The following is a 27,555-nucleotide window of genomic DNA, read 5'->3' on the forward strand; positions in this document are numbered from 1 at the left end:
AATATTTTAAATATTATGATATTTAATTTATAGATTAAAGCTAGTTTTAAAATACTATGTTATTTCTAGTTTATTTTTTCATTGGTATCTACAAGGTACTCATAGTAATAATGGATTCCTTGATCACATTTAGAAACTTTCCGGAGTTCATTATCTTCTTTTTTTTTTTATGTAATCAACACAGAATAAGCCTTACTTATTGTAAGTGAATAATAACGTGCATGCTTTACAGTAGTTTTTGTTGCACACAGAGTATCACTGGTAAAAATAATCTCCTTGTAAAGCCTGGCTGTGGATTTTAAACAAGGTGAAGTTGCTCGTAACTGCTGATCTGATGAACTGCTTTGATCTGTTGTTCAGAATTTGTACATAAAAGCATATTTGCACCCTAAAAAGCTTACTAACCATTTTGCACTGTACGGATTTTGCTGTTCTTTTTACTAATACCTGCAGTTTTTAGGCATATAGGTTGCAATTATTTTTATTAGCTGCTTTTCTGTTAACAACATAACCAACATCTGTTTTAATCTAAACATCATCAAACTTATTAATTAGGTGCATTTTGGCATCAATTTATCACACATGCTTTGACACTTTTGATACTTGAAGTGTAAGCTATTATGTGTAATGAAAAAAAAAGTATGATTTGGAGTAAGTGTTATACATCATCTGTAGGGGACAATTATGTTGGCATGTGGGAGGTTAATGTACACACTCTAGATTCCCTTGCTTGATTTGCTGTTTTCTTCTTCATAACTCTAGATAAACAGTTTGTGCTGCTATTTAATGCACAGGTTAAGTGTAGTTGCAGGCTATTATACATCATTAGAGTAAGTAATATTCAGCTGTGGAAGAAAGATGGAAGCTTTTCACTTGTAGCCACTTGGACATTTCATTTTTCATCTAGTATGCCACTGCAAAAATTAGTTGTGGCAGGCCTGATGTAATTTATAGCCTGGTACCCTGAAATTAAGCAATGAATCACACCATTTTGGCTGATTAGAGTTAATGCATTTTTCCCGATGACATATTTTGTAAAACAATGCAGTTTATTCTAAACTTTGCCTTATCCGACCTAGTAATTTCTCATGTCAACCTGTTCAATGGATTGTACCATGTACAGTGAACTCTATCACCAGATTTCTTTTGGTATTGTTTTGTAGTTATCTCCCAGCTTAAAGGGACAGCCTTCCCTTTCTTTCCTAATTTTCTCAGTAGAAAACATCAGCTTTCCTCTCCCTCCATCCCTGACCCTCCATTCTCAAACCAGACAATTGAGAAGCAAAACACAGAGTAACACAATTCAATGCAGCTTGATTGAAAGCAGGGGGAGTAATGATCAAGTGAGTAGAGACCATTGGATTGTGCCTCAGGCCTTCACACTCTGGATCTGGTCAATAACAAATTTATTACTAATCAAATCCAATAAATACAAAACAGCATACATTTATTTTTATTTGGCACCCAGCTGGTCACAGAATAGTAATAAAACAGGTAATCAGAGAGACTGCTTTTCAAAACAAAATGATGTAGCCAATGCGTGCTGCACTTAAAACTCCTGCATATCATAAGCAGATGGCCAGTCCCCAAGAAGCCTTGTTGTGTTTGTCTGATTACCAGTGGGCATTGTGTCCCACTTGCCTGTGCAAGATATTAATGGTTCCAGCTCTTGAGTTCGGAGAATTCTGTTTGCTGAGATACTTGGTGATAGGGAGAGGTATCACTGCAGAACAGGATCTATAGGTATTAGTGTCAAGAAGAATAATGTCTTCCTCGCCCTTTTTCCTGGGTTATTGCATGGGGCATACAAAGACTGGAATGAGTTAATAGAAAACAAAGAAACTAACGGTGTTTGGGGAATAGAATGAAATCAACAACATAGCTGAGGCATGTGAATTTTACTGTTGCCAAAAATATTATGCCACTGTTCTTTCCCCCCAAAATACTAACATGCATAAGAGCACAAGACATAGTCATTACAGGCATCTTATGCCATATAAGACCAACACAGACAAACAGTGCATAGCTAATTTAAAGCTGACATTCAGTATCCAGGATTTTTTTTATTCACATATTTTTATATGTGCATGCATGAAATGCAGCTAAAAATTCTCATTGCTGCAATTTGTTATGCACATTATGAATTACAAAGTGTATGCAAAGATGCAAACTGAATAAAATTATTGGGAATATTTTACAATACCAAAAATGCAGCTACTGTTGTTTGAAAGTCAGATAGTAAAAAAATTCTTATTTCTCAGTCTATGGAGTCCCTGTATTTTTGAACAGTCTGGGGAAACCAGCAAGAGTCTGTAACATGTAGGAGAAAAAGGCAGCACACCTGCAAGACTCCAGCCTACCTTGTTCACACCCAGGATAGGAGAAAATGATTTATTATCTGTCCCTTGAATTTCTCTGAGCATTCTGTCTAAACTTTAAAAGCAGATTACATTTGCGATTAAACCTTAACAAATGTTGTTTTAACTAGACTGCAATATATGTTATTGACAACAAGCTTTTTTCCCCTGAAAATAACATTGGTGCTTAGGCATGCAATTTACAAAAATGACAAGGAAGGGTGGTACTTTTCCCAAGGTGAATGTGAGTTGACTGATTAGCTGGTATTTTAACTTAGATTCTTGCAAATTACAGACATAGGAAACCCTGCAATTTATATGTACTTTAGAAGTGAAAGCTTTAATCCCATGATTCATGAAAGTAAAGTGGTAATAATTTAAGTACCATATTTTATTTATCCCTTAGAGTTGTCAGCTGATACCAGAAGTATTCTCACTATTTTTGGGTTGCTGCCTTTGGCCACCTAATTGCTTCTTAGGAAGTAAGAGGGAAATTGCTTATATAACTACATGGATTGTCTTTGGCAACGTCAAGCCAAGGCATCAATCAGTCCATCTGGGTAAAATCACAAGCTGACTCCGATATTGCTAAATATTTATACTGTCAAATACACACAGACATCCAGATGAAAAGAGGCATTCATTAGGAATGCTCCAGCTTGTCAGTTTAAAGATGTAGATTAGAGCAAAACCTCCCACTATGATACTGAGTGCTCAGGAAAAGTCTATATTTAGCCATTCTGAGCAATAAATATCATCATATTGCCTCATTTAGGTAAATAGAGAATGAATATTGTCAAGATGATCTAGAGATAATGTAAACAGATCCCTGTTCAGAGTCTGTGTTACTAGGGTAAATTCCAGGACATTGGTGTGCTGCTGATGCTTTTTGGTTTAACCTTATTTCTAATCGCATTCTTATCCGCTTTACATTAACAGTAAGATTTATTCTTTGCAGATCAGAAGAGAAGGGGGGAAAAAAGAGATAAGGTGGGGTTTCTTTTCAAACAAAAGTTGATTTTAAATTCTAACTGAGCTGTTACATTAATTAGTAGTTTTGCTCTAATATTTTCTTGGCACTGGCAAAGACTGCTGCTGCTGCTGCTGCTGCTGCTAGAAAAATACTGATCTCTGCGGCAACGCTGAAGCTCATTCCAGACTTTAACATGGGAACTGACAAAGCCCATCAGTCAGCAGAACATCGCAGCTCTGAGGTTAAGACAAGATTTCAAGAGTACACACAGTTAAGACTCGTGGTGGAATTTCTTTTATAGCACTTTCTTTTTCCATGATAAGATGAGGCATATTGTAAGAATAAGCAATGAAAGATCAGTAGTTTCATGAGAATTAAGTTACAGTCCAGCTTCAAAGTGGGTGGCTTGTCCTGACAAATAAAGAGAAAAATTTGCTCACTGTACTATACTATATACACAAAAAAGATAACAGAAGGATTTTTTTTTACCTTTTGGGGAAGTGCCTCCCTCCATAGAATTAGCACCTTGGAAGTTACATACAAGGAGAGTGGTGACTGACATCAAAGTTTCAGTTAATTGCGCAAGATGATTTTTTAGATTAATAATTAGCATCTCTCTTTATAACTAAATATCTGTAATTAATCAGCAAATCATAATGTGGAGACTAATTAACTTCAAACTCAAATCTTAACAGAAAATCCATATTACTATCCAGCATCATTAATTACTTCAGTAATCAAAGTTATTCCCCATGGGATTTGACATAAAGCTTTGTAGGTTTATAAACTGAGCTATTATCAGGGAAAAAAGAAACCCAAAAAAACACATTTGGAAAGGAGCTTCAAATAGCATTATAGATAACTAAGGTATTAGATGGGAAATTTAAATAAGTTTTTATTTTGTCTGTATTACATTATCAATAATCCACTCACTGAAGCTGGGTAAGTAACTAAAAGAAGGCAATTTCATTCTTACCATGTGCACATAGGTTTTTGGTTTTTTGGTCTTTTTCTTCCTTTTGGGGTTACAGCAGTGATTTCTGTCAGAAGATTCATTTGTCAGTGTCTTTTAAAAATATGCTACACTTTCTGGTAGTGTTTGCTGTGATCCTATCCATGCTAGTTATCTGTTTAAGAAATGGATTAACAGCTGTTTATGCCCTGGTATGATTCCCAAGAAAGTACCAAAAAAACTGAAGAAGGATTGAGCCATAAAATACAGACATATCTTTAGCAGTTGATTATTTAGTGTTCAGTGGAAAAAAAGGACAAAATAGGGCTGTTATGCCAAAGAACCGTGGCCCAAACAAATCTTATTTTAATTAGCATGGTCATCACAACTAGGAAGATTTGGAATGTGTTCATGTTAATTTTTAATAAACAGGAAAGCCAATAGTACCATTACAGCACACTGAAATCCCATAGCTGTTTTTCATTTAGAAAGTTAGGCGTTGAAATTGTGTCTAAAAATCCGCATTTCAATTATTTTATCACCTAGTCTTGCAAGTGCACGCATCTGATACTGTTCTTTTGTGTGGCAGCTGTAAAAATCGTAAGCAATTTTTACTGTCAAGAAAACTCTGAATAAATAGAGGCTGTTAACTTAGGCAGATATCTGAGGTTATTTGGTGGCAATCAAGAACTCACAGCACTTCAACTAATGGGTTATGATCAGAAACTGTTCCTAATAGCCAGCTAGACAGATCTGAATATGAAGATTTCTATAATTTTGTTGTCAGCTTGTGATGTACTCTAGTGCTAATTATTTGGAACAATTATGTTTTCCTAATAACAAAAGAAGAAGCAGTGAATTAAGCAGGCTTACCTTCAGATCTTTAGATAACAGTTTAAATGCACTTGCCATTAAGAAATAACATTTCTTTTTCCTGTATGGAACCCTAATTATTGAAGATGCTTGTCTTTTAAAATCTACTTCTACTTTTTTAAAGAATGTTCAATGTGTCAGTTTACACTGATGACTTCAGTAACTAGTATTTTCTCAGTCTGAGTTTTATGCCCGTACCTCCCATAGACTGCTTACTTCATTTGGTTATTCAAAAACCATAATTAGTGCAGTAATTAACATGTGGATCCTTCAAAGGAAGACTGTTAGAATCATGGGACGTCTCTCATCATTCTTGCTGATGTATAGATGATAAAAAAGACTTGGTTGAGGTGACAACAGGATTTGTATTACTGCACATTATCCAAACTGCAGGGAAATTCAGACAGGACTGTGGTCCATGGAGTCTTTCCTTCTGAAAAAAGTAATTATCCACACTGTTTCTATAATGTAACTAGGTGTTATCCTGCATTTGCAGCTGTCAAATCATTTGTTTTAAAACCATTTTTTATACCTTGTGAATACTTGAAAGTTTGAGGGTTTGCATGTTGTCTTTTCAGCAATTACAGAAATGGGGTGCAGCAAGTGCAGCAACAAAAATAATAATAATAGTAATTTATGTAAGCATAACAGATTCCTTCTTGACAGTTGATTTCAGAGATGTTTATGGTAATGTTAAGTTGATACCGTCATAAGATTGCGTTCATAAAAAACAGGCCAAATTTCATTTTATTTATTTTCCCTGGAGAAAATATATTTGTTTGTTTAAGATTTCAGATAAGCTGAATCTGTTGTGTTTTCAAGCCATAATAAATCAGTTGCTGATACATGAGTCTCTCTATGGCTCATGTAAATATATTCCAGTGTTTCTCTGAGATGCTTATAGTCAATGTTTTCAGCTTCAATATACAATGTTTTAAATTAGTGCATTAAGGAAATTCACATTCTTTCATTCAGCCTTTAACTTTCTGTAAGTAGTGATCCTCTTTTTCACATTCAGTGACACATGCCAGAAAAATTCAGTATTTTACCCTACAGGCAGCCCATGGGACTGGGATGAAATGGCCTCTATACATAGGGTATGACTTTATTTGCTAAAGAGGTTATTTGAAAAAGCCCTTAGGGTACTGCTGCCCTTTTGTCCCTCAAACTAGTAGGGGGAAAAATATAAAAGGAACTACATAGTAATCCCTTGTAGACAGGTGACCTTAAGCCAATTCTATACTGTAAGGTTTGTTTCCATTTAAACTCAAAACAGACAAAGGAAAAAAGCAAAATGCAGGTTTTAATCTGTTGCAGAAACATTGCCATTTTTTTTTCTCTACATGTCTGCCAAATACAGACAACTTTTACTACAAATTCATAAAACTGAGTATCATTCTGTATAATTTAATTTAACATTCTGTAGATGATATGCCCTATATTTTAGCAAAAATAGCATCTGAGGACTGATGAAAATAAACCTACCTCTGTTCATTTCAGGTAACCTGTTCAGAATTTTATTTTCTTTACAACTGTTTAAATTCTGCAAGTACAGCCAAGCATAATTATGCAAACCTTCTGATTCCAGTCTTAACATTAAAAATCAGTCACCATCAGGATTCACTGGAAAAATCAGCAATCACTTTTGTCCTCTGAATCTCTCCGATGTTATCATAGAGTTATGGTCCCACTACACATGCACCATTTGGTGGTGGTGTATTTGGTGTTTAAACCTGTGTTCAGCCACAATAGTTTTCCAATGAATGAAGGCCAAAATATTATTTTTCATATCATGCAATCAGCCATTACAAAATATGTCCCATCCCAATACAAAACTGCTTTTCTCTAGGCAGGCTTCAAAACACCATTATAAATTATGAACAGCAGCTCTGAACCCAGCTCAGGATAGCCTCTCATAAGTCACAGGTGTGACATCACGGAGCACTGTAATTAATGGATGTTATGCCACTCCCTTGACTTATGAGTTTTACAGAGGCTTTTAATTACTTTTGAGTTTAAGCCATTCTGGCAGAATTTTGAAGGAACTCCAATGGCAGCCTCTTCGGAATGAAGCTGTTCTAGGGACATTTGGAAAAGGAGGCACTCTGGTGGCTGAAGGAAAATGTCTCAGCCGTTCTTCACGCCTGGTAGTCTGGAGGGAGGTTAAAGGAAGATGCTTCTGCTGACTGCTGCAGGCACTTAGTTACTGTGTTCCTTTCCTGCATCGGGGGAGGAGCTGTGAAATTTGTGGTCAAATCCACATACTATATCAAATAAAAGAGGGAAAAATATCTGAAAAGCCAAAAATGTCTTGAAGAGTTATCATGGTGTCATCAGCCTGATTTTGGGTATAGAGGAGCCCTTGTTTTGATGTGAACACAGTCTTCATGTAACTCTTAAAGAAGGAAAGTCATTATTTTTCACCTATCAAGAATGAATTATAAATTATCACTAGTTAATCAGCATTTAAAACATTACTTTTGTTTCAGTGCCAAAATCCAATATCAGAAGGGCTTAACCCCCTCATACACATACACACCAGAATGCACATATCACATTATTGAGTTAACTCAGGTGTAAAGCTTTGTTCTCTAAACAGCTGAAGCTTCATGTCATTGTTTATGTGCACAAAACACACATATTTCTCCATATGTTGGCACCATATTGGTGTTATCACCATAGCATTCCCTCCTCTTCAGATGATCTTTTGTTATAACATTTGTTTTTGTGAGGCAAATAAAATATAGTAAATGTAAACCAATTATTTAACCAAATTACTTTGATCGTGGGAAACTGACAATTAGTGTTACAGCTTCTCAGCAGTGAAATCCACACAATAGAGGAGACTGTGATATTCTGTACTGCAGTGTAAGTCGATGTAGTGCATTTATTTTGTGTAGCAAGCTGTGAGAGAGGAGGAGAGAAGTGCGGGAGATGAGCAAAGTCCGTCTTGATGAACTGTTATTCTGTATCTGTGCTGTGTTCTGTGCATTGTTTAGTTTTTCTGGGTTTGCTTGTAAATATACTGGGACAGCTCTTCACAGCAACCTTCGCAACTTCTGTCAACACCTAAAGCATATATACGTGGGTACGAGATGATCAGCTAATTACTCAAGGAGTTAGAGACTTGCCAAAGTACCATTTGTCATTTTGATTTCTAGTAAATACTGATGACAGGTTAGTTTGGTTACCTATAACCACTATCCACTTCAACAGTCTTATCTTTTGCACATGAATTGGAGGGAAAGTATTGAAATCATATGCAGGGGTATACCCAGAGGATCTGGGTTTATTCTGAAGCCTTGAATGCATCAGCCCTTCCATGAAATAGCTGTGAGTTAGGAGAGCATTCTGGGCATTGTCATGCAAATGGGGCCACCAAACATACCACTTTGCTTCAAAATTGAAGCATTTGCTCTGCAGTGACAAGTAGCTTTTAAAACTGGAGCAGGGTTTTCTGAGCTAAGTGTGCAACCCTATCTATCCTCTGAGATCTACTTTCTAAAATAAGTACCCGTACATGGAGTCCTAATTCCACATCTGAGTGCTCAGATTGGCACTTACCACATATCCATACATCTCTGTCACCATTTAACCAGGACAATCTCATTCTGATGCAGATTAAGGTGATCCTTTATCCTTGAGTATCGTCCTTCTCCCACAATCATACAATAAAAAAACACCAGAAGATGCACATAGTACTGTGAAGTTGAGGTTGATCTGGTATTCAGCAATTCTTAAAGGCAAGGTCTCATGATACATTGCTTCAACCAGTACAATTTTAATTAATGCTACAGCATCTTCTCAGCAGCCTTCAAAAATTTAGCCAGTAGGTCATGAGGAAAAAACAAGTGCTCACCTGCCTCACAGTTCACAGAAAATACCTGTAATCAGAAACTGTTTCAGTCTAGTTTTGGGACCAACTTCAGAAATGGTAAGAAAATGTGGCATATGTTTTTCACTCTCTCTGTAACAAAATGAGCACATCCCAAATGCTACTTTTGGCTGTGCTTATGTAAAGGGGTGTGGAAAGAGCAGCAGAGTTAAACGTAGTAACTCAGGATAAGGTAGCTTTTTACCAGCATCCTAATGCCCATTAGACGCCAGACTGGATTTCAGAGCACTGGCATTAAATGATAAACAGAATCCAGATTTTTATTTTTGTTTTAATCCAAAATTGTATTAATTGCTTTGTGACTCAGTGGGAATTTTGTCCATCTCCTGAATGTGGACACAATTTTATTCCTAATCTCTGACCAGTATTGTTCCATGTGTTGCTCTGTGTTCCATGGAGGTGACAAAGCTGTAAGTGCAAATAATGGGTCCATCATAGTAATAGAAGTACTTGATCTGCTGGCCAAGCAAGGATTTCTAGAAGGTCATGGAAACAGTGGGTACTGGGTAACTGCAATGCTGGAACAGTCAGGCTTCTGAAATCCCTCGTGGCCCAGTGTCAGTGGCACTGTCAGTGTGGTGCTGCATGATGCCTCAGCAATGGGCTAATGGTTTCTGTACATGCATGTTTGGGTATCAAATTCAAGGCATTCACATTTGAAAATGTAGATCTTAAGGACTTTCACAGCTTGTTAAGCCTTTTCAGCCATGTATGTTTGTCCTCAGAAACAGGAGCTTTCTTGGGACGACTGACTAAAGTTATGGAGAGAGTTGCTTTTCAAGTTGAGTTTTCTGGTCTTTGCAGCACATTTAGATGGCACCTCAACTCTAGGGACCAAATTACCCTCAAAGCATCCCAACATATAATTCTTTAAATATTTGCGTTCAAATTCTTAGTGTTGGTGTGAATGGATTCATAAAAGAAGAAGAAAGGATGTTAAGAAAGAGCTATTGCAGTTGCCCTTCTTTTTTGTTTTTGTTGTTGTATGTTAGCTACATTATCTCCCAACCTCTTTTTGAGCAGTTATTTAAGTAAAACTTGGTGTTACATTTCCTTTTATTACAAATGCTATTTATACACAAATTGGAGCAGATCATGATGCAGCAAAGAACTTTTTATACTGCATAGATTGTGCAGCAAAATAGTGCTTTATCAGCATTACATGCCTCAGTGAGGAATGTTTTGCTGTTTTAAATCTCATCATTATGAGAAGAATTTATTATCTGGATACAAAGATTTTACTGGAAACCATTGAGCTAGACTGTTGTCATCCAACTGAAAATGAAATCATGCTCATGATAATTAGACAGTGGGATTAATGAAAAACCCACACTATATCTACTGTTTACATACAACCTCAGAGATCTACTTTATCAGTTAGAACATGGTCACATTTATTTTTGCTTCCTTGCCATGGGACAATCCCAGAAATTTTGGGCAATCCTTTGTGCTTTTGCACTTAAACTCCTTGTCTACAAACGTGATGCAAAGTGAGGATGGTTGAGGTTTTGTGGAGACAAAGCACAAGGTGTGACAGGCCCATCTGTGCCAGCTTTATGAAACACAAGTGCCCAGTGTGACCATCCTTGCCTTGTGTTCACACAACACCGCTCAGGCCAAGAGTTTGTGAGCGCTGCTGGTGGAGTCTGCAAACCTCGGTTTGTCTGACTGCTTCCTCTCCTGTGCTGCTGGTTCTCACTTGCACTGCAAGCCTCCCTGCCCCCACAGTTTCCTCCCTTTACCCAGCCCTTTTCCCCAGATGAATCTGAGGTAGAACCTCCTAGCAATTTTCCAAGGTTTTGGGCTCAAAGACTAAACTAATTTATTTTTGAATTGCAGATCAAACATAAACTGCAAAGAAGCATTTAATCAGTTAGGAGAAACAAGGGTATGGCTTGTTTAAGTCCCAGAATCCATAAACCTGTAATGATTTTATTATATTGGTGTCAGTTTTCATTATTTTCATAAATGGGTGTTCCCTGCTTAATGCATGATATTTGCATCTGATGAACCAACGAGTTTAAACATGGTTTGTTTTAATGCTTTGTGAATTTGCATCCAAATTCATCAGAAGTAATTCTATTTGAAATCACACAGGGCTAAACACAGTGGTTGTAAATCCATTTGAATTGAGATGCCAGAATCAGCCCATTAATCTACAAATCTGCAATATAATTTTAGTATGGTTGGTGGTCTTTGGGTCTGTTTTTTCGTGATGAGGCTGTGGGGATATACCAAGTGCATGTGTGGGAGGGGAAGTGTTTGAGGAGGTTGTGATAAATTGACCAAGTGGGAGTATATCTTTGTTATGGAAACTGGCCTGTGAAAGGAACGTATGAAAGGCCAGAGACCATGGTTTGAGCATGTCTGTCACTGCCGCTTGAGGTAGTGGCACCAGGAGAAAGCAAGTCTGTCAAATAAGCAGATTCCCATATATTTAGAATGATTGAGATTGGCATCAGCACCTTCCATTCTGTCTTCAGAGTGTCAGAGTTCACCCAGAGCTTGAGGTAGTGCTATAGCCTGCATTTAGTATTTGAAGTCCTCTTGCTAAACACTCTGTTACCTTGGATTTTTCTGTGGTTTATTGTTAAAAAGGGAATTAATAAATGCAGCAAGGTCCACCTCCAACAGAAACGGGCTGTTTTTGGAAGGAGTGCAGGGGGCTGTACTATAGCAAACAGTACTTCATTTCTTGAAAGCTGTAGAAGAAATCTGTATTTCTTTCAGAGAAAATGGAGAATTAGTTTAATTTCTGTGCTCTTAAATAGACTGAAATGTCTGGAATTAAGATGTTTGTTTAAGCTAATAGTTACCAGATTTGAAGATGAATATATCATTGTCTGCAAGTGCAAAAGAATGTATTTATGAGAGGGATTACTCTCTAAGAAAATGTTTATCATTTTCCACACTACACATACTTTTTAAATGTAACAATGAAATTTTGGAGAAAACTATTTAAATAAAGTAAACAATACATGTTAAAAATGCAAACATGCTTATTTATCCATAATGTACATGTGCCTTTTTAAAGGAAGGTATTCATTCATTTATTTGAATAGGTGACAATTCAAAATGGAATTCAGCTGATACTTTTGAAAATATTGATATAATTATTTTGCTTAGTTATAATCAAGTTGAATTCAGTTTGGGAAGTATGTGTTTAGCTGAGAGCAAAAGTGATATTTAGTTGTGTCTGCCTTCCTCTGGGAACTAGCTGTCCTGGTTTGGCACTTGTGAAGCTGTAATTCAGGAATCTATGTCCCTGTTTTGAATGGCTTGGACTAGAGCTAACAGGGTGCAGCTTAGAAAAGCATTTAGACCTGTGCTTAGCATTAGCTCTGTGCTTAATTCCCAAAAGTCTAACTACAGGCCCCTTCTTCTGCACTTGCAAGAATTGCGATGAGTAGGAAGTCTGCCATCTGACATCTGTGAAATGAGCTGGTAGACTTGAGTCTTTTTCATAATGAACCAGTTTCCATCTCATAAAATTCTGTAATTGCAGATGGTATCAGTGGACACCTATGACAATCTCAGCAGAGATTGCAGCCCGGCATTCCTCATTATAGGATACATGGACACTGAACTCCTCTCTGCTCATGAATGTGGGGTTGAGTCATTGACAGGGCATTATCAGGAAAATTGCAGTGATGTGACTAGAGCTTCCCGGTGGGTAAATGGAGTACCTCAACTCTTGGAGTTGACAATAGGCTCTCCTAAGAAATGATAATGCAGTGATTAAGATTTAAAACTGGGACTCAGCACACCTTGGAATTCTTGTGTGACCCTGGCAACACACTTCTTATTGTTTTCCACTTTTCTGCCTGAAAAGTTAGTATAATGCTTTTTCCATTTTTATAGTGTTTTTTAGTGATAAATATGTTTCCAATTGCTGAGCTATTCACAAGATACAGTTTTAGATAGATGCCATTAGATTTTAAGTCTGTTCTGTTCAGTTTGCATTTGCATGCTCTTGTGCCCAGCACTAGTGGAAAGCAGGCCAATTTTATTTTGCTTCCTAATTCTGCATTGAAGAAATCAGCTTTATGCAAAGACACCTAAAAATCTTTCATAAAATTCACTCTATTGTTAGAGGCCCTAGAAAAAATAACATGTGAAAGAAGAAAAACATTAATTTTGGATTTCTTTTAGCTTATTTTTTTAGGCACTGATATAATTTTTTGTTCTGTGTAAGTTTTCATATGTGCATTTTCTTTTTATAAAGAAAATAATATCATTCAAATATCTTCAGAGTCTTTTTGTTTCAGTAGAATCACTTGAATAATGTTTTAAAGGTAATTGGAGACACAATGAAAGAAATGGTGAACTTCAGTGGGTTTTGGAGCACTGGAACATATCCCAAAAGTTATGGCTACAGAATGTGTAAGGCCTACTTATGACTTGCAGCAGCTTTTTAACCTGTGATCCCATGGGCTGCTCCCAAGCTCTGTAATCTGCACAGATTTTAATAACAAACCACAACGGGTCCTGGCAATTGGTCTGTTCCATGCCAGAACTTAAAAACTCTGAGCTCACTAAACTAAGGTAGCTGGAAAAACAGTAAGAAATACTTTTTAAAGAGGTAGCTGAAATAACCTTTTAACAAAAGTGTCAGCAGGAGCTGTTAGTTTCTTAGTGGTTTTGAAAATCAGATCTTCCAGGTATCTCGCTTCAGTCTTCTGGGGTTTGTTTTTTGTTTGGGGTTTTTTGGGTTTTTTTTTTTGTTTGTTTGTTTGTTTTTTGGTTTTTTTTGGCTGGTTTTCTTATTTGGTGGGGATGTTGTCTGGTCTCCATTTTGTCAAATATCCCAAGCTTTACTGCTTTCATAGGAATGATCATGAATTCCTCTGAAATTTTGTCTACTGTACAAAAAAGTTCCAGCAATAGTACAAGTGCTTGGCTTCATTTATGCTGTGGCTAAGGGTGCTGTACCAGGTCCTAGGTATGATGGCATTCACAGCAGAGTGATGGCATGCACTGCAGCCTGCACCATGCTACAGACAAGCGAACCATGGTGTTTTCAACCACTTGACATCTTTCAGTTAGGATGGTTTCAAGCATTACTTGTCTTCGGTTGAAGACAGACATAGATAATAAAACTTTGAACAAGTGCTTTCAGAGTTGAGAACTAAGTGGCATTTTGAAATATTTTACATAAATATACTCATTATTTAATTTTAAAATATTCACTTTTTTCATAGTCTAAGTTGGGTTTCAGGAAGGAAAAATATTAAAAGGGCTAAAGAGATGACCTGACAGAGTGGTTTACTAGTCCATATTTGACTTGGATTCACACTTCATATGATTGACAGTCATTGCAAGTTCTTTGGGTTTTAAGACTTAAGGCACCACAGTCCTGAGTGAACTTTAGTTCAGAATGGAGATGTTTACAAAAGTTATCTGAGTAGCTCCTGCAGAATCCTGTGCTGCTTTTCACTGAGTTGTTCTGGAATAGTATGGATTTGCAGTATAAATGGTGATGAGCTAGGTTAAGTCATCCTCTTAACTACTGTACATTCTATTTATTCCATCTGGGAGCTTCATCACCCTGGCACCTGAAAGTGGATGAGGCAGCTGAATTGACTTTCCATTTCTCACCATGTCTAACCATCTTCCTGCAGTATGACATGAACATTCTAGTGTTTCATCAAAATAAGATGATGCTTATTGAATAGGGACAAAAATTTTCCTTCCTCTCCAGCATTTGCAGATTATGTAGCCAGAATATCTGCACTTAAACTTTCGATATTTCCATTCAAGTCAGACTTCTAATAGTTCTTGTTTCACTATTCTGAATATTCTTTAGTCAAGATCTCTCTTCTAGAAAGATCAATACATAATTTAGTTGTATCTGTACCAGAACAATGTACAGCAGACGTGCTTTTAAATGTGCGATTAAAAATTGCTTTGGCCTGTTTTCTTTTCCTGTTTTACGTTTCATAAACTCATACGTAATTTGATGAACATTGTCATTCTTTGAATTTCTTCAGCATTACAGTTCTCTAGGGACTTGTCTCTCATTGAATATAATTTTTGCTTATTTACTTTCTCCACTTTCTCCACTCCATGCTAGTATGCAGTAGCACAAGTTTGGTGTTACATTATTATTTTCTTATTTACTTATGCTACATCCTGGTTTTCTTTGTTTTGATGTTAACGCGTCCAGTTTAGTATTAGGTCCCTGTGCCATGTAAAAGCTGTTGATTTCTACAACAATTTCGGTAGCAACAATTTCGGTAGCCTTGTCAACAGAGTAATTATTCAGCTCTTGAACACACAACTTTGCAGCCAAATGCAAGCAACATGGTAAGGAGGTTCTGAGCCCTCGGGAAAGCTGCAGTTCAACAGTTTACTTGCATTTCCCATGCAGCCCAGGCACACAGACCATCTTGCAGTTCCTGCACCAACAGTGTTCAGCAACAGCCCAGAAAGTAGCATCTTTGGTACCTTCTGTCTTGCTTTACCTACATCCTGCCTTGTGCTTTCTAACACTGGAAGTGGAAGACAGTTAATTTATGTGCTACTCTATCAGTAGCACTGAAAATATATTTCTGTCAGCAGAAGGGTCAATTACACGAACAGCTCCTCCTTTGAAGATATTTTGGAAACATCCTGCTTCCATCCTTCACCAGAGGTGAATCATGAAAAGAAGACTTTGTCATGAACTTGACCCTTGAAAGTGATACAAAATTTACCCATCTCTCCAGCCTCTATACCCATCTACCCAACCTCCCAGAGCCAGCAAGTACCCCTGCTTCATGCTTCCTAAGTAGTCCCAGCATTACTGCCAGGCCTGTGACACTCTGAGATGAAAAATCAGCATGTTTTCTGACACTCATCACTTTGGCCATGGCAAGTGCCTCAGGAGGAGTGAGGGGTAGCAAAGGGGAAGGCCTGTGCATTGAAATTGTCCCACCTGTAACCAGCCATAGATGGTTATAGGTTGTCATCCTCCTCATATGTTGTCATCTTGCTCTGAAACTGACTTTTGGAGTGGGAAATCCGATGTCAGAAGTTTGGGAACCACCTTCACAATTAATTCACCTTCATCTTAAGCCAGGTACCGCTGTGAAGACAGCTGTACTCAGGGCTGATCCTGTGTTGTGGTTGCACATGTAAGGTTGAAGCGTCTGATCGTGTTGGGGTTTTCTCCAAAACACAGCTTGGCATGACCTACAGCTTTCAGACTAAATTACTGTAGTGCTCCTTTGGAGCTGTAGGTCTATTGTGAAAATACATAAACATTATTTGCCACTGGCATTACACTTGATGTTTTAAAAGCCAAGAAACAGATCTTTCTCCACTGAAAACCTATAAAGTGAAAGCCATAAAAGCCTCTTCCCTTGTTTTCTTCTGAAACTGGTTGTAATGCTCTCTTCCTTGCACTGTGCCAGACTCTGCAGCTTAACTAACTGTCCCTCCTCCAGTTTTCTTTCCTGTATTCCCAAGCAGGTGAGAGACTAAAAGGAAAATATCAACTGTATGTGAGTGCCTAGATAAACAGCTTCAAAATTAAGTTATGAAGCTTGCCTTTTTTAGCAAAATCTTATATTGAGCCAGTATAGTTCCTTCCTCATGGCAGTTTATTGCTTCTATTCATGCAAATCAGGAATCATTCCAGTATGCTTTTGATGAAGTCCGCAAAAGAGAGCACGCTCATCTCCTCCAATGTTTTGGACATTGAAACAGATTTTTTTTTTTCCAAGTAAGATAATGCATTAATTGCTTCACTTAAAGCATTAGCTTTTGATATAAGCCATCCCTTAGACTCCTGACACTTTGCATGCTGGGCAGTCTTGTCCTTGAAGTTACTGTAGTGCACAATGATCAGAACTTAGCGCTGATGTTTTGTTAGCATTTACCAGCAGTGTCTTGGCAGAGGATGACCTCCTGTACTGTCTCTAAACATTTTCAATTTACAGACTCAAGAATTTTTGCTGCCTTTGCCTCTCATTCTTTTGAGGAGGTCAGCCCTTTATGAATTTGCCACAAGAAAGAAGTTCAGAATACCCTATATACTTAAACAGCTTAATAGGAATATAGCCTCAATGAACACACGACATACAATTCATTTTAATATTTATAGAAGAAATTCATGTTGTTTTAAGTGTACACAAGCAGCTGCTGTCATTTGGCTATGAGCAGATGTTAGACCTCCGAAAGCTTCACTGATAATTAAAATACTAACAGTTAGTGTTTTACCCCAGCTGCAGGTTCTGTTTACTGTAAATTTGATTTTAATGGTGCCTCTGTGCAGTTATTGAATAGAGGTTTGTTTTCTACTATACATGCAAAAGTGTCTGCAATGAAGACAAATGATTATTTCCCATAATTTACTCTGGAAAGATATGAATATAGCTGTAACGTAGTTGAATTTATAAATGAAATACAGATATGACTATCACATTTGAAATGGTAGTTTCTGCTGTCTTCACTAACAAAAAGAACTAGGGAAACTTACTATTTGTTGTTATTCCCAAACATTCCTCCTAAAAACTGCTGTGCTTTTTAAATGGGTTGAGATGCGCCCTCAAGCAAAGAACAGGTGCTCCTTTTTACTGAAAGGGTGCATAAATCAGAATAGATAAATACAGAGAGTCATGATACCTATAGTTGATAGGTACGCCGAAGAATATAATTTCTGCTTGATCATTTAATAGCATGATGTTTTATTTTGGGTATCCCTTACAAGTGTCTGTTCTCTTTTTCATATATGTACATCAAACGTTAGGGAAGGCCAGCCATTTTCAGAATTGTTAATCCCAAGGGCCTGATTATGCAAACACAATGCATAATGCAAGCAACCATGTTTAGTCCCTTTGAGACTATTGAGGCTAACTATGGCAGTAAGCACTATGCTTGATAAATAAATGTTTATAAAACCAAGATCTGAATGTATATATTCCTGGAAAACAAAAACTTCTGCTGAGATAACAATGACAAAAAGGTTTTTTTCCCTTTTTTTGACAAAGCTGTTAGTGTCTGGGACTAGATCTATTTCAGAAATCCAGATCATTTTCCCTATGAGCAGAGCTTGGGGTTTTTTTCCCCTGATTTTTCTCATTTTAGTCTATTATTTTTCATATTATATTAGGTGTTCTGTCTGCCTAGGAAGCAGAAATCTCTGGTTTGACCAAGCGCAACCAGAACCCCTTGAAATTGGGATTCTGATTTAGAAGTGCTAAAAATGCACTCTCCATTTGCACTGCAGGGGATAAAACAGAAAGAGTGCATCCGAGTATCATCAATGTCAGTTGTTCCCAAACTGAGGGCCGGAGTAGTCTTTGAAGCTTTACTGCCAAGAAATGTCCAGACTGGCTGTCCTCATCTCAGGCTGCTAAATTGCACTGTAAGACATAGCTGAAATACTCCAGATACATTCCTGATGCTGCTTGCCCGTGTGGGTAATTGCTGCATATGCCACAGAGAGGCTTTTGCTCACACATCAGAGTTGAGAGGAGCAGCCTGCATGGTGGCAAACAGGTAAAGAGAAAAGTGGTTTGCAAGTAAACCAGTTTCTCTGCAGGTTAGGCAGCTGTAAATTCTGCAGTTAACACTGTACATGTTTGCCACAATCAGTGGGAGTTTTGGTATTTGTATTTTTTATTTGCATTCCGTCTGTAACACTGGTCTCTATAACATTCATTTTTGACCTTGAGTGCAGGAAAAGAGAAACTGAAATTTTTCCTAGAGAAGGCCTTTTCCCAAAGGTTAATTAGACACTGAAGGGAAACTAAACCAAACCAAACAAACTGCCTAAATACCCTAACTGAACAGCTTGGCTATTTAATTTGGTGGTTGTCTTTTTCTTTTGTGTCTTTTTGTGGCCGTTGACATAGTTCTGTGAAATGTGGAAGGTAAAAATAGCAAGCAGGAAATTTCAAACTGTTTTTCAAAAGAAAAAATATTACAAGAGTACTTTCTTTCACATTTTAGAAAGCTAAAGGACATCTCCTGCTTTTTAAGATACCTGAAATGTTAAAACTTCATCCTTTATTTAAGCACTTCTTAGAAGACCTTGAAGTTTCCAAACATGATTGAGTGGTTAAGGACAAAACTAGAAGCTAAGGCTGTTTTGAGTTTCAGCATTGAAACATGACATTACTGGATTTTTAAGTAAAAAATAAACTGTGAACATTATTTGGGATTTTTTTGGTTGGTTTTTTTTTTTCAGTAATAATATATTGAAAGGGGGGGGAATGAAGCCTCATCGTATTGGTTTCTTTTGAGATTTACATAATTTCTGTCAATGATGGAATTTTTTTATGTCTTTTAGGGAGATGGTAAAGTCCCCTATAGGTATACTTATTTGTCTTGCTTTACAAATATTTGCTGCCTTTGTGGACACAATAGCTGTAACAGGGCCATTTTGGGTTGCTGATTTATTTCACTTCTCAGTTTGACCCATCATATTTTCTTTCCTTCAGCAGAAGACATGAATGAGCCTTCACAATCTCTTATTTAGTAGCTTAACTAGCTGGTTTAAAAAATGCTGACCCATACATTGCTTGCACATAAAAGCCTTGCAAATGATAAAGAATAGTTTGCACTATGGTCTAGGAATAGAGATCTGGAAAATGCGTCTTATTATTATGGCCTCTGAAAATCAGGGAAATCCCAAATTATGACACAGTTCCCAGAGACTGTACTTAATTAATTGAAGCAGAGGTAGATCATTACTAAAATAGTTGAATGAAAACAGAGCAGAAACTTGTAACTTGATGAAGGCATAAGTTATATTACTTTATGAACTGGAAAAGTGGGCTTACTGTGCTATTCAAAATATTGTATTGCTGCCATATAGACAATAACTTTTAAAATAAGAAAATCAGTAGCTTGTTCAAGTGATGTTGGACATAAGGCAATTTTGAAAAATATTTTAAATTCCTTACAGGTTGCATTTAATTGAAGGAAAAGATATTTCTTTGCATTCACATTATTTAATATTTGTTGCATTTTGTCAGATACAAAATGTTTGTTTTTGTCAATAAATAATATATCTAATGACCAAAGTATGAAAAATTAAGTGTTGCTGAATAGGGGACTATAAATCAGGCCTCCTAGAACTTTTACAGAAAAGGAAAAATAGCTGTTTTAAGCTAGCTGTGTAAATGCAGATCATTTCCGTCGTCATAATAGATTATTTCATTTATGACTTACTGCTTTGTCCTAAAGGTGCTCCTTGTGAAGGATGTCCTCAGCCCAGCCTCACCACACACAGCCGCTTGCTGCAAGTTTTGGGGAAGGATTAGAATTCTAAAGAGGCTGCTGGCTGAGAGCAAGGTGGTGCTTTACATATAATATTAGCCCAGGCTTTCCTCACGCGCTGCGCGTTTCTTTCTGAGACAAGTCTCCTTAATGCCATCTTTATCTGCTACACGATGCATGAAATCTACTTTCTGTTTTAGAACTGCAGCTGACCCCCGACCCCACGAGTGGCGCCACAATGTGACCTTTCTATTGTCATCAGCTTTCATTCTCCTGAAAATTCTATGAATTTTTATTACAAGTTTTTTTAAACCAAGCTGAGGCTTCAACAAATTACTTGACACAGATGAGATGAAGTTGTTGAAGTAGTGTTAGATAAGTTTTACAGCCAGCATGTGTGCTGCTGAACAGTACAAAGCCAGTGTCCTACAATGTCATACACCAGTAACTGCTGAGCCTACTATTGGATAAATACATCATTTTATGGAACATTGATTGTTCTATAAACCCAATGGAGTATTATGCTCTATGATCAAACCATTTAGATTGTGTGTAGAGCACAGAAAATGCCATATTCAGGATGGTACTAAAAGTGCCATTTGTGTATTTTATGGATGTCATTACGGGGGAAACTTCTCTCTGTAGGCCCTGTTTACTGCAAAATTTTTTAGTCTGTAATGACATTTTTCATTCACAACGTATGCCTTCAAGAGAGGGGGCCCTTGTTTTATTTGTTTCATTCGAGTTTACTGCACAAATCCTGTACATTTTAATTAAATGTAAGCTTAACAAAAGAATAAGGTATTTATTCTGCAGGGAACAAATGATGACAGTAACAAAAGAATAAAACAGACACACAAAAGGAAGTCAGGTATTGAGTAAGAGAGAGGGGAAAAGGTACTAAGCCCTATTTCTAGTTTCCCAGACACACATTAAACATCAAAGCATTTCTTTTAGCCCTATTTCAGGAGTTTGTGGTCTCAGAGAATTAAAATAACCTGTGAATATGGATTTAATGTCTAAAATGTCCTGACATTTTCAAATAAAAAACGAACAGTCGCTCAGGACTCCAACTGATAAATAATGGCTCTGCTGAAATGACAGACTTCTTGGAAAGAAACCAATTCTCTGATCATTGCACCCCTAGATATGAAACACCTCCTTACAAATTGTCTGAATATGAGCTCTTGTATCATTATATTTTGTCATTTTAATGCCTATTTGTGTATCTTTTTAATTTGCAATGACATGCAATCAGCAACAAGTCCACTTTTCCCAATATTAATGTGGGCTTGTATTGCAGCTTATGTTTGCCATGTCAGCCAACACTTACCCCTTCTCTTTAACTGTTAAGAGAGGGTGAGAGGCAGGCTGGGTTTACTGGGACAGCATGGTTTGTTGCTACATACAGTCCAATAATGTGACATGTTCCTTAAATGCATAAAAATTCCTACAAATATTGTGTTGGATTCCAGTGCTTCATTTTAAGAATAGCAGCTAAGCCTCAAAATCTGAGGTTTTCTAAATATCTTCCCTACTTGGCTTTTCACTGTTGAAACAAAAGAAAACCAGTAAAATCTGCAACTCATATTTACCATGAAAAATCACTAAAATTGAAGTTGATGTTCCCAGTAAATTCTTGGTCATAGTCCAGTTAAAATTTAAAGTTACAGTAGATTCACATTAGTTTAAATGACACTTGAACTTCTACACAGCTCAACATTAATTCATTATAGTTGAAATGGAAGAATCTTCAGTGGGTGAATCTTTTACAATCTGATTGAGGCTGTTACATTTTATAGGAGCCATTTTTCAAAGCAGTACTGACAGCACTCGAAGTTATTAAATTGCTGAATCAAAAGATGGACCTGCAATCGCATTTATGAACTGTGATGGAATAGCTGGGGTTGCACTGAGCTGAGGTTAAGATGTTGGTGTAGTTAAGCTTCATCACACCCCTTAGTGACAGCAGTATTTACCCATGTAGTTTACTTTAATGGTCAGGAAGTGGCTTAACTCACCTCTGGATTCAAATAGATTAAGTAAGCAGTCAGAATGGCATAATTATCAGTGCTGCGAGGGATTCACCGGATAGCTCTTCACCCAGGAGACTTCCCATTCAATTGCACAGTAAAGACTGGAGTTGCATAGATTCACAGGCATGGCATTTATTTCAGGAGATGAAAACAGGATGAATTTCCTTTTTCTTTCCCTTCCCCAGACCAGAGCTTCTCCTCAATACACTGATGCTGGGTCCTGCATGTAAATTATTATGATCTTTGGAGAAAGATGTCATGATTTTAGTGTATGTACATGTGAAAATTATCACTGTAAAGTTATTTTGATTTTGAAATCCAGTGGAAAATGCGTGATTTGTGGAGTTATTTTGATTTTGTGCCACATCATTGCCAGACTCCTCTTTTATCTTGTCAACAAAGCAAGATTCCTGAGAGAATTAATTACTTATACTCTATTACAAAATGTGGAGGATAATTGTCATTTTATGTTGATTTCCCCTTCCTGCCTTTCTGCTCTTTTGGGGGTCATGTGAATGTCAGTGCCTACAAGAGAGCACAGGAAAAGTAGGAATAAGAACCAATTTTATACCACAGTAAGCTTACTTCTTGCTTATACCTGACAAAGTGTACTTCAATTGTATGGGCCAGTTTTTTATGCAGCATCACCTATAAACACTCTAATGGTTTAAATTGTTAATTTTATATTCCAAAGAAAAGAAAAAACCTGCCTTGCAAACGAGGAATAAGGAAGTTGTATGGCATCAGTTTAGACTTGTGAAGGTGATTTGCAGCCTTTCAGCTTGACCAAATTACTTCTTTGTGCTTCACAGTACAGTTGTCTACCAGAAGCTCTGTAATTGAAAAAAGGATGGATGGATGGATGGATGGATGGATGGATAGATAGATAGATAGATAGATAGATAGATAGATAGCAGTGTAAGGCCTCGGTCTTTTAATTATTGATGTTATTTTGGAATTTTAGCTTGATATGCACCTTAACATAGCAAGTTGCTAGAGTCTGCAAGGCGCCAAGTATTCAGTCTTGGAGCAAATCAGCTTCTACATGTGAACGTTACCTTTAAGCAAATGAGTCTGTTTTTTAGAGCCCATTTTAATTCTCTGTGGGATCAGGGTCTGACAGCTCTATGCTTTGAAATGAAAGAGCCCCCTTAGACCAGCTTTAGTATAATTTTCTTGGTCTCTTGAGTTCAATGAAGCACATTGTTCACTAGAACTGGCTACGAAAGTACAGTGCTAGCCTGAAATTTCACTTTAAGTGTTGCTTTGTTTTCCTTGCCTCTTTTTATGCCAAGCAATCCATGGCAAATCTATTTGTGTTAGTGGTAAGAAGCTACACCTGTTATTCCAGAGATGTGATTTCAGTTTGTGTAGGTGAAATTAAACTGGAGTGTAGATATGGGCAGTTTCAGCAGCATGCACTTAATCAGCCTTCCCAAGGCCCATCTGCCATTAGATCCTCACCTTGTTTGCAATGTCCAGCACCCACTCTTCTCTCTGTGTGCATGGGTTGTGTCCCACAGCTTGCTCCCAGCACATGGAGGAGCATCCTGGGTGCTTCTGGAGGGCACTGCCATGGGGAGACAGGGGGGGATAAGGCTGCCCTTCTGTGGACATTCACAAAGCTGGCCACAGGGTCCTCTCCTTTATGTCTTCCCACAAATATGTAGGCCATGCTTGGAGAGTGGTGGCCTTGAGTTTGTACAGCCTTGGGCTCCATTTGCCTTGCTGAAGCTTTATTGTTAGTGGTGAGAATTGAGAAGGAAACCTTCAATGACACAAAACCAAACTGGGTGGCACAGCAAGCAGCTGGAATATGGAGGTTATAGGTATTATAGTTTGTTAATTGATTTAATGCAAAAATAATTAAGATATGTAATTGGGGCTTCTCTGGGTTAGATTTTATAGAATATCCTACTTAGGGTAAGAAAACTACCAAGTGTTTTCACCAAGTAACTGGGTGAGTGACTGAATCAGTCACATGAGCCGGAGAAGATGCTGGATGGAAAAGGAAGGGGAAGACAATGGCATCAAAATGACAGCATGGCAGTGACCTCACCATGAATAGCAGGGTATTAAGAAGATCAGCCACAGTTTCTCACTCTAAGATATGTTTAATGTAATATATAATCCTAAAATTCATTACTGAAGTACCAAAGTATCACCAATAGGTTCTTCTGTAAAAGATGTGGCTTTTAACTGTATACTGTATTTATCTGGGCTTTTTTTAATATGGAATATTTTTGAAAACGCATTTAAATTGTTAATAAGCTGCAGCATTGTTACACTCAGCAATTATTTCAACCTGTAAATATGTTATTTGGAAAACATGCGAATTGGTTTTGTTCATTTGCTCATTTTATCTATGTTTTCTGTCAATGAAATCTAAAAATTGTCAGGGAATTTTTTTCCATTGAAGCTACAATTTGTTAAAGTAATGAACTGATACTTGCCATGATACCATGTTAACAGCATATTTTGTCTTGCAGGCATTGTGTCCAAGTCCTATGAGTGCCGACTGAAGGGGCAAGGAGCAACCTTTGTGGAAACCACTAGCCCTTTTACCGCAGCAGGGCTGGGAGAGGTTTCTCCAGTGAAGGAGAAGGCCTTTCAGGGCAGCAGGAGACAGCCCCAGTCCCCTGAGGAAGTTCAGCAGTTCATTATTATTCAAGGATACGACGGCGACTTCGCCATCGACGCCTCGGTGGAAGAGACGGCCGCGGCCACCCTGCAGACGCTGGCGATGGCGGGGCAGATGGCCAGGGTGGTGCACATCACGGAGGACGGGCAAGTCATAGCCACAAACCAGAACGGCTCCCACGTGAGCGCTGTGGTTCCTGAGCAGATCCTGACAGAGCAGTTGGCAGATGGTGCCACACAGGTGGTGGTGGTTGAGGGAGCGGGAGCTGACATGGAGGAGGCCGTTCAAATCGACACGGTTCCTGACTCCAGCAGCACGGTGCTGCAGCAGATAATGCGACAGGAAGTTTTAGATGCTTCTGAGGCTACAGTCCATCCTCCAGAGTCCTCCTCAGCATTAGACGCCCTGCTTTGTGCCGTGACTGAGCTGGGTGAAGCGGAAAACAAATCCGAACTCCTTGACAGATGCAGGTCTGGTCACAAAGACTTCTTGCAAATGCCGAACCCAGAGATGCCCAGCATTCCCAGCGATGCAGAGGGACAAGAAATACAAATGTTCCACGAAGTTCAGGAGACTCAGGAAGATACCAAACCTATGGAAGTAGTGACACGGGTCATGCACCCATCGGCTATAATTGCATCTCAGGAGAGAGCTCAGGCTGCCTTCAAGAACGTGGTGCAAGGAGTGTTGCAGTTTGCTATGTGTGACACAGCTGCGGCCGACCAGCTCATGAAAGAAGGTGTCACCCAGGTCATTGTAAATGAGGAGGGGACTGTGCATATGGTAGCTGGAGAAGGTTCTCAGATAATAATGCAGGAAGCTGGTAGCCACACGCTCAGCGTGCAGAGCGAACACATGGATTTAGTGGAGTCGGATGGGCAAATATCCCAGATCATTGTCAGTGAGGAATTAGCTCAAGCCATGGCTCAGGGTTCTGATAGTGACTTCTCTGAAGGTGCAACACACTACATCGTCACAGAATTGCCACCAGACATGCAGGATGAGCCTGGTGTGTACTCACACGCTGTGATAGAGACAGCTGGATCCCAAGACATTCTGCAGACTGGTACTGCTATAAAAGCAGAAGATGTAGTCCCTGATAGAGCAAGAGAACAATTAACAAGCATGGTCATTTATACAGAGGGTGGCTCACAAGTAATTCAGGGCCAGAGAGATTATAACAAAGTACAGGAAGCATGAAGAGCTTCACTCGTAGGCTGGGTGCAGAGCAGAGCTGGATATTACCAGAATCATGGAGGCACTGTATTCCTGGAGTGCTTTCTGTAAAGCCTTCTCAGTAGAACTTCCTCCAAACCAGGTAACAAATACATGTCCTGCTAATAGGAGGAGTTCACTGAAGAGGATAATAAAGTTTTGTTACAATAGCTCTAAGAACTATTATATGTGATTATTATACAACAAGCGTACTAGGGTACAAAACAGGATAAAAAGCCTCCCGCCCGAAGTAGAAATTGTTCTGTTCAGTGCTTTCTTTGTTGATGTTTTTGTCTTAATGTTGTTTTATCTCAGGGTAATTCCCTGCCTTCTGTCATTTTTGTATAACATAATCACAGGAGTAAAATAATTGCACTTATATGTACATTTTGTGAACAGATAAATATGCAAAAAAATACAAACCCCACAATAAAAAGGTGAACAGGTAAGCATACATATGATATTGGGCGCCCTTCTTCATTTTAAAGTAGAACAGATGACATTTTGCTTTCCAAAATCTTACTTTAAAACATGCTTGGCTAAAAATATGTTATCAAAATGCGGATTTTTTTTGCATCTAAAATGAAAGACTCATTTGCTTAAAATGAAAGTTTTCATAGTACTTTACTCTTTCATGGTAACACATTAGACTTTCCCTAAAGAAGCGCTCAAAAAAGCTACACTTCAGAAAATCCTTGATTATACATATTTGGGAAGAAGAACTTGATGCCTGTAACTTCCACTTAATTTTATATGAGAGTCCTACATAAGAAATGTGCATTTTTTGAAAAAAATATTGTCACTGTCAGTGTTTTGCTTTTCTTATAACTAGTGCTTCATATAAATACCATTTTGCAGTTCATTTTGTGAGCTACGTCTCAAATGTTAGGAGGATTTTTAAAGAAAATTCTGACATTGACGTTAACAAGTAGGGGGAAAAAAAAGGTGACCTTGTATTTCTTGCTTAGTCCAGAATGTCAGTTATTTACTTGTGGATATACTGCAATTGTTCAATGCAAGTTCATGTTGAAAATATTTGTTTCATGATAAAACTGCTTCTGTTTCTTTAGAAAAATTGTAAAATATAAACTGGCAAGGTTTGGGGATTTTTTTTTGTCTTTCAAATAAAATGTTAGCATTAAAATGAAGCATCATGATTTTTAATATTAAACAATAAACAGAACTGGCATTCAGCAGGAGCAAACGAATGCTATCTGTTATGTCTGTGCATTTTCTCTTTTCTCTTTTCCTTTCTCTAGCTTGCTAGATAGATAAAGATAAAAGAATCTAATTTCTGAAGTGTGCCTCATGCATGCTTAATATAATTGTGTAAGTGTTTAGGGTATAAGCCATGCTGACTCTAGAGATAACTGGGTTTCCTATCATGTTTAATATCTTAAAATTA

The 27,555-nt window shown here is 37.8% G+C and overlaps 1 protein-coding gene across 2 annotated transcripts in view; it reads left to right on the forward strand.

The window, feature by feature from the left end:
• ZNF407 (zinc finger protein 407) overlaps window positions 1–26,247 on the forward strand; it is a 332,858-nt gene extending 306,611 nt beyond the window's left edge. For both annotated transcript variants that reach the window (XM_054284975.1, XM_054284976.1), the window contains exon 9: window positions 24,784–26,247. In XM_054284975.1, coding sequence (XP_054140950.1) covers window positions 24,784–26,135 — 1,352 coding nt within the window. In that variant the 3' untranslated portion in view covers window positions 26,136–26,247. The remainder of the gene's footprint in view (window positions 1–24,783) is intronic.
• The last annotated feature ends 1,308 nt before the right edge of the window (window positions 26,248–27,555 follow it).

Source organism: Melozone crissalis, unplaced genomic scaffold (genome assembly GCF_028551555.1).
Source record: "Melozone crissalis strain CALT ecotype California unplaced genomic scaffold, PUWL_Pcris_2 ptg000042l_1, whole genome shotgun sequence".
NCBI lineage: Eukaryota > Metazoa > Chordata > Aves > Passeriformes > Passerellidae > Melozone > Melozone crissalis.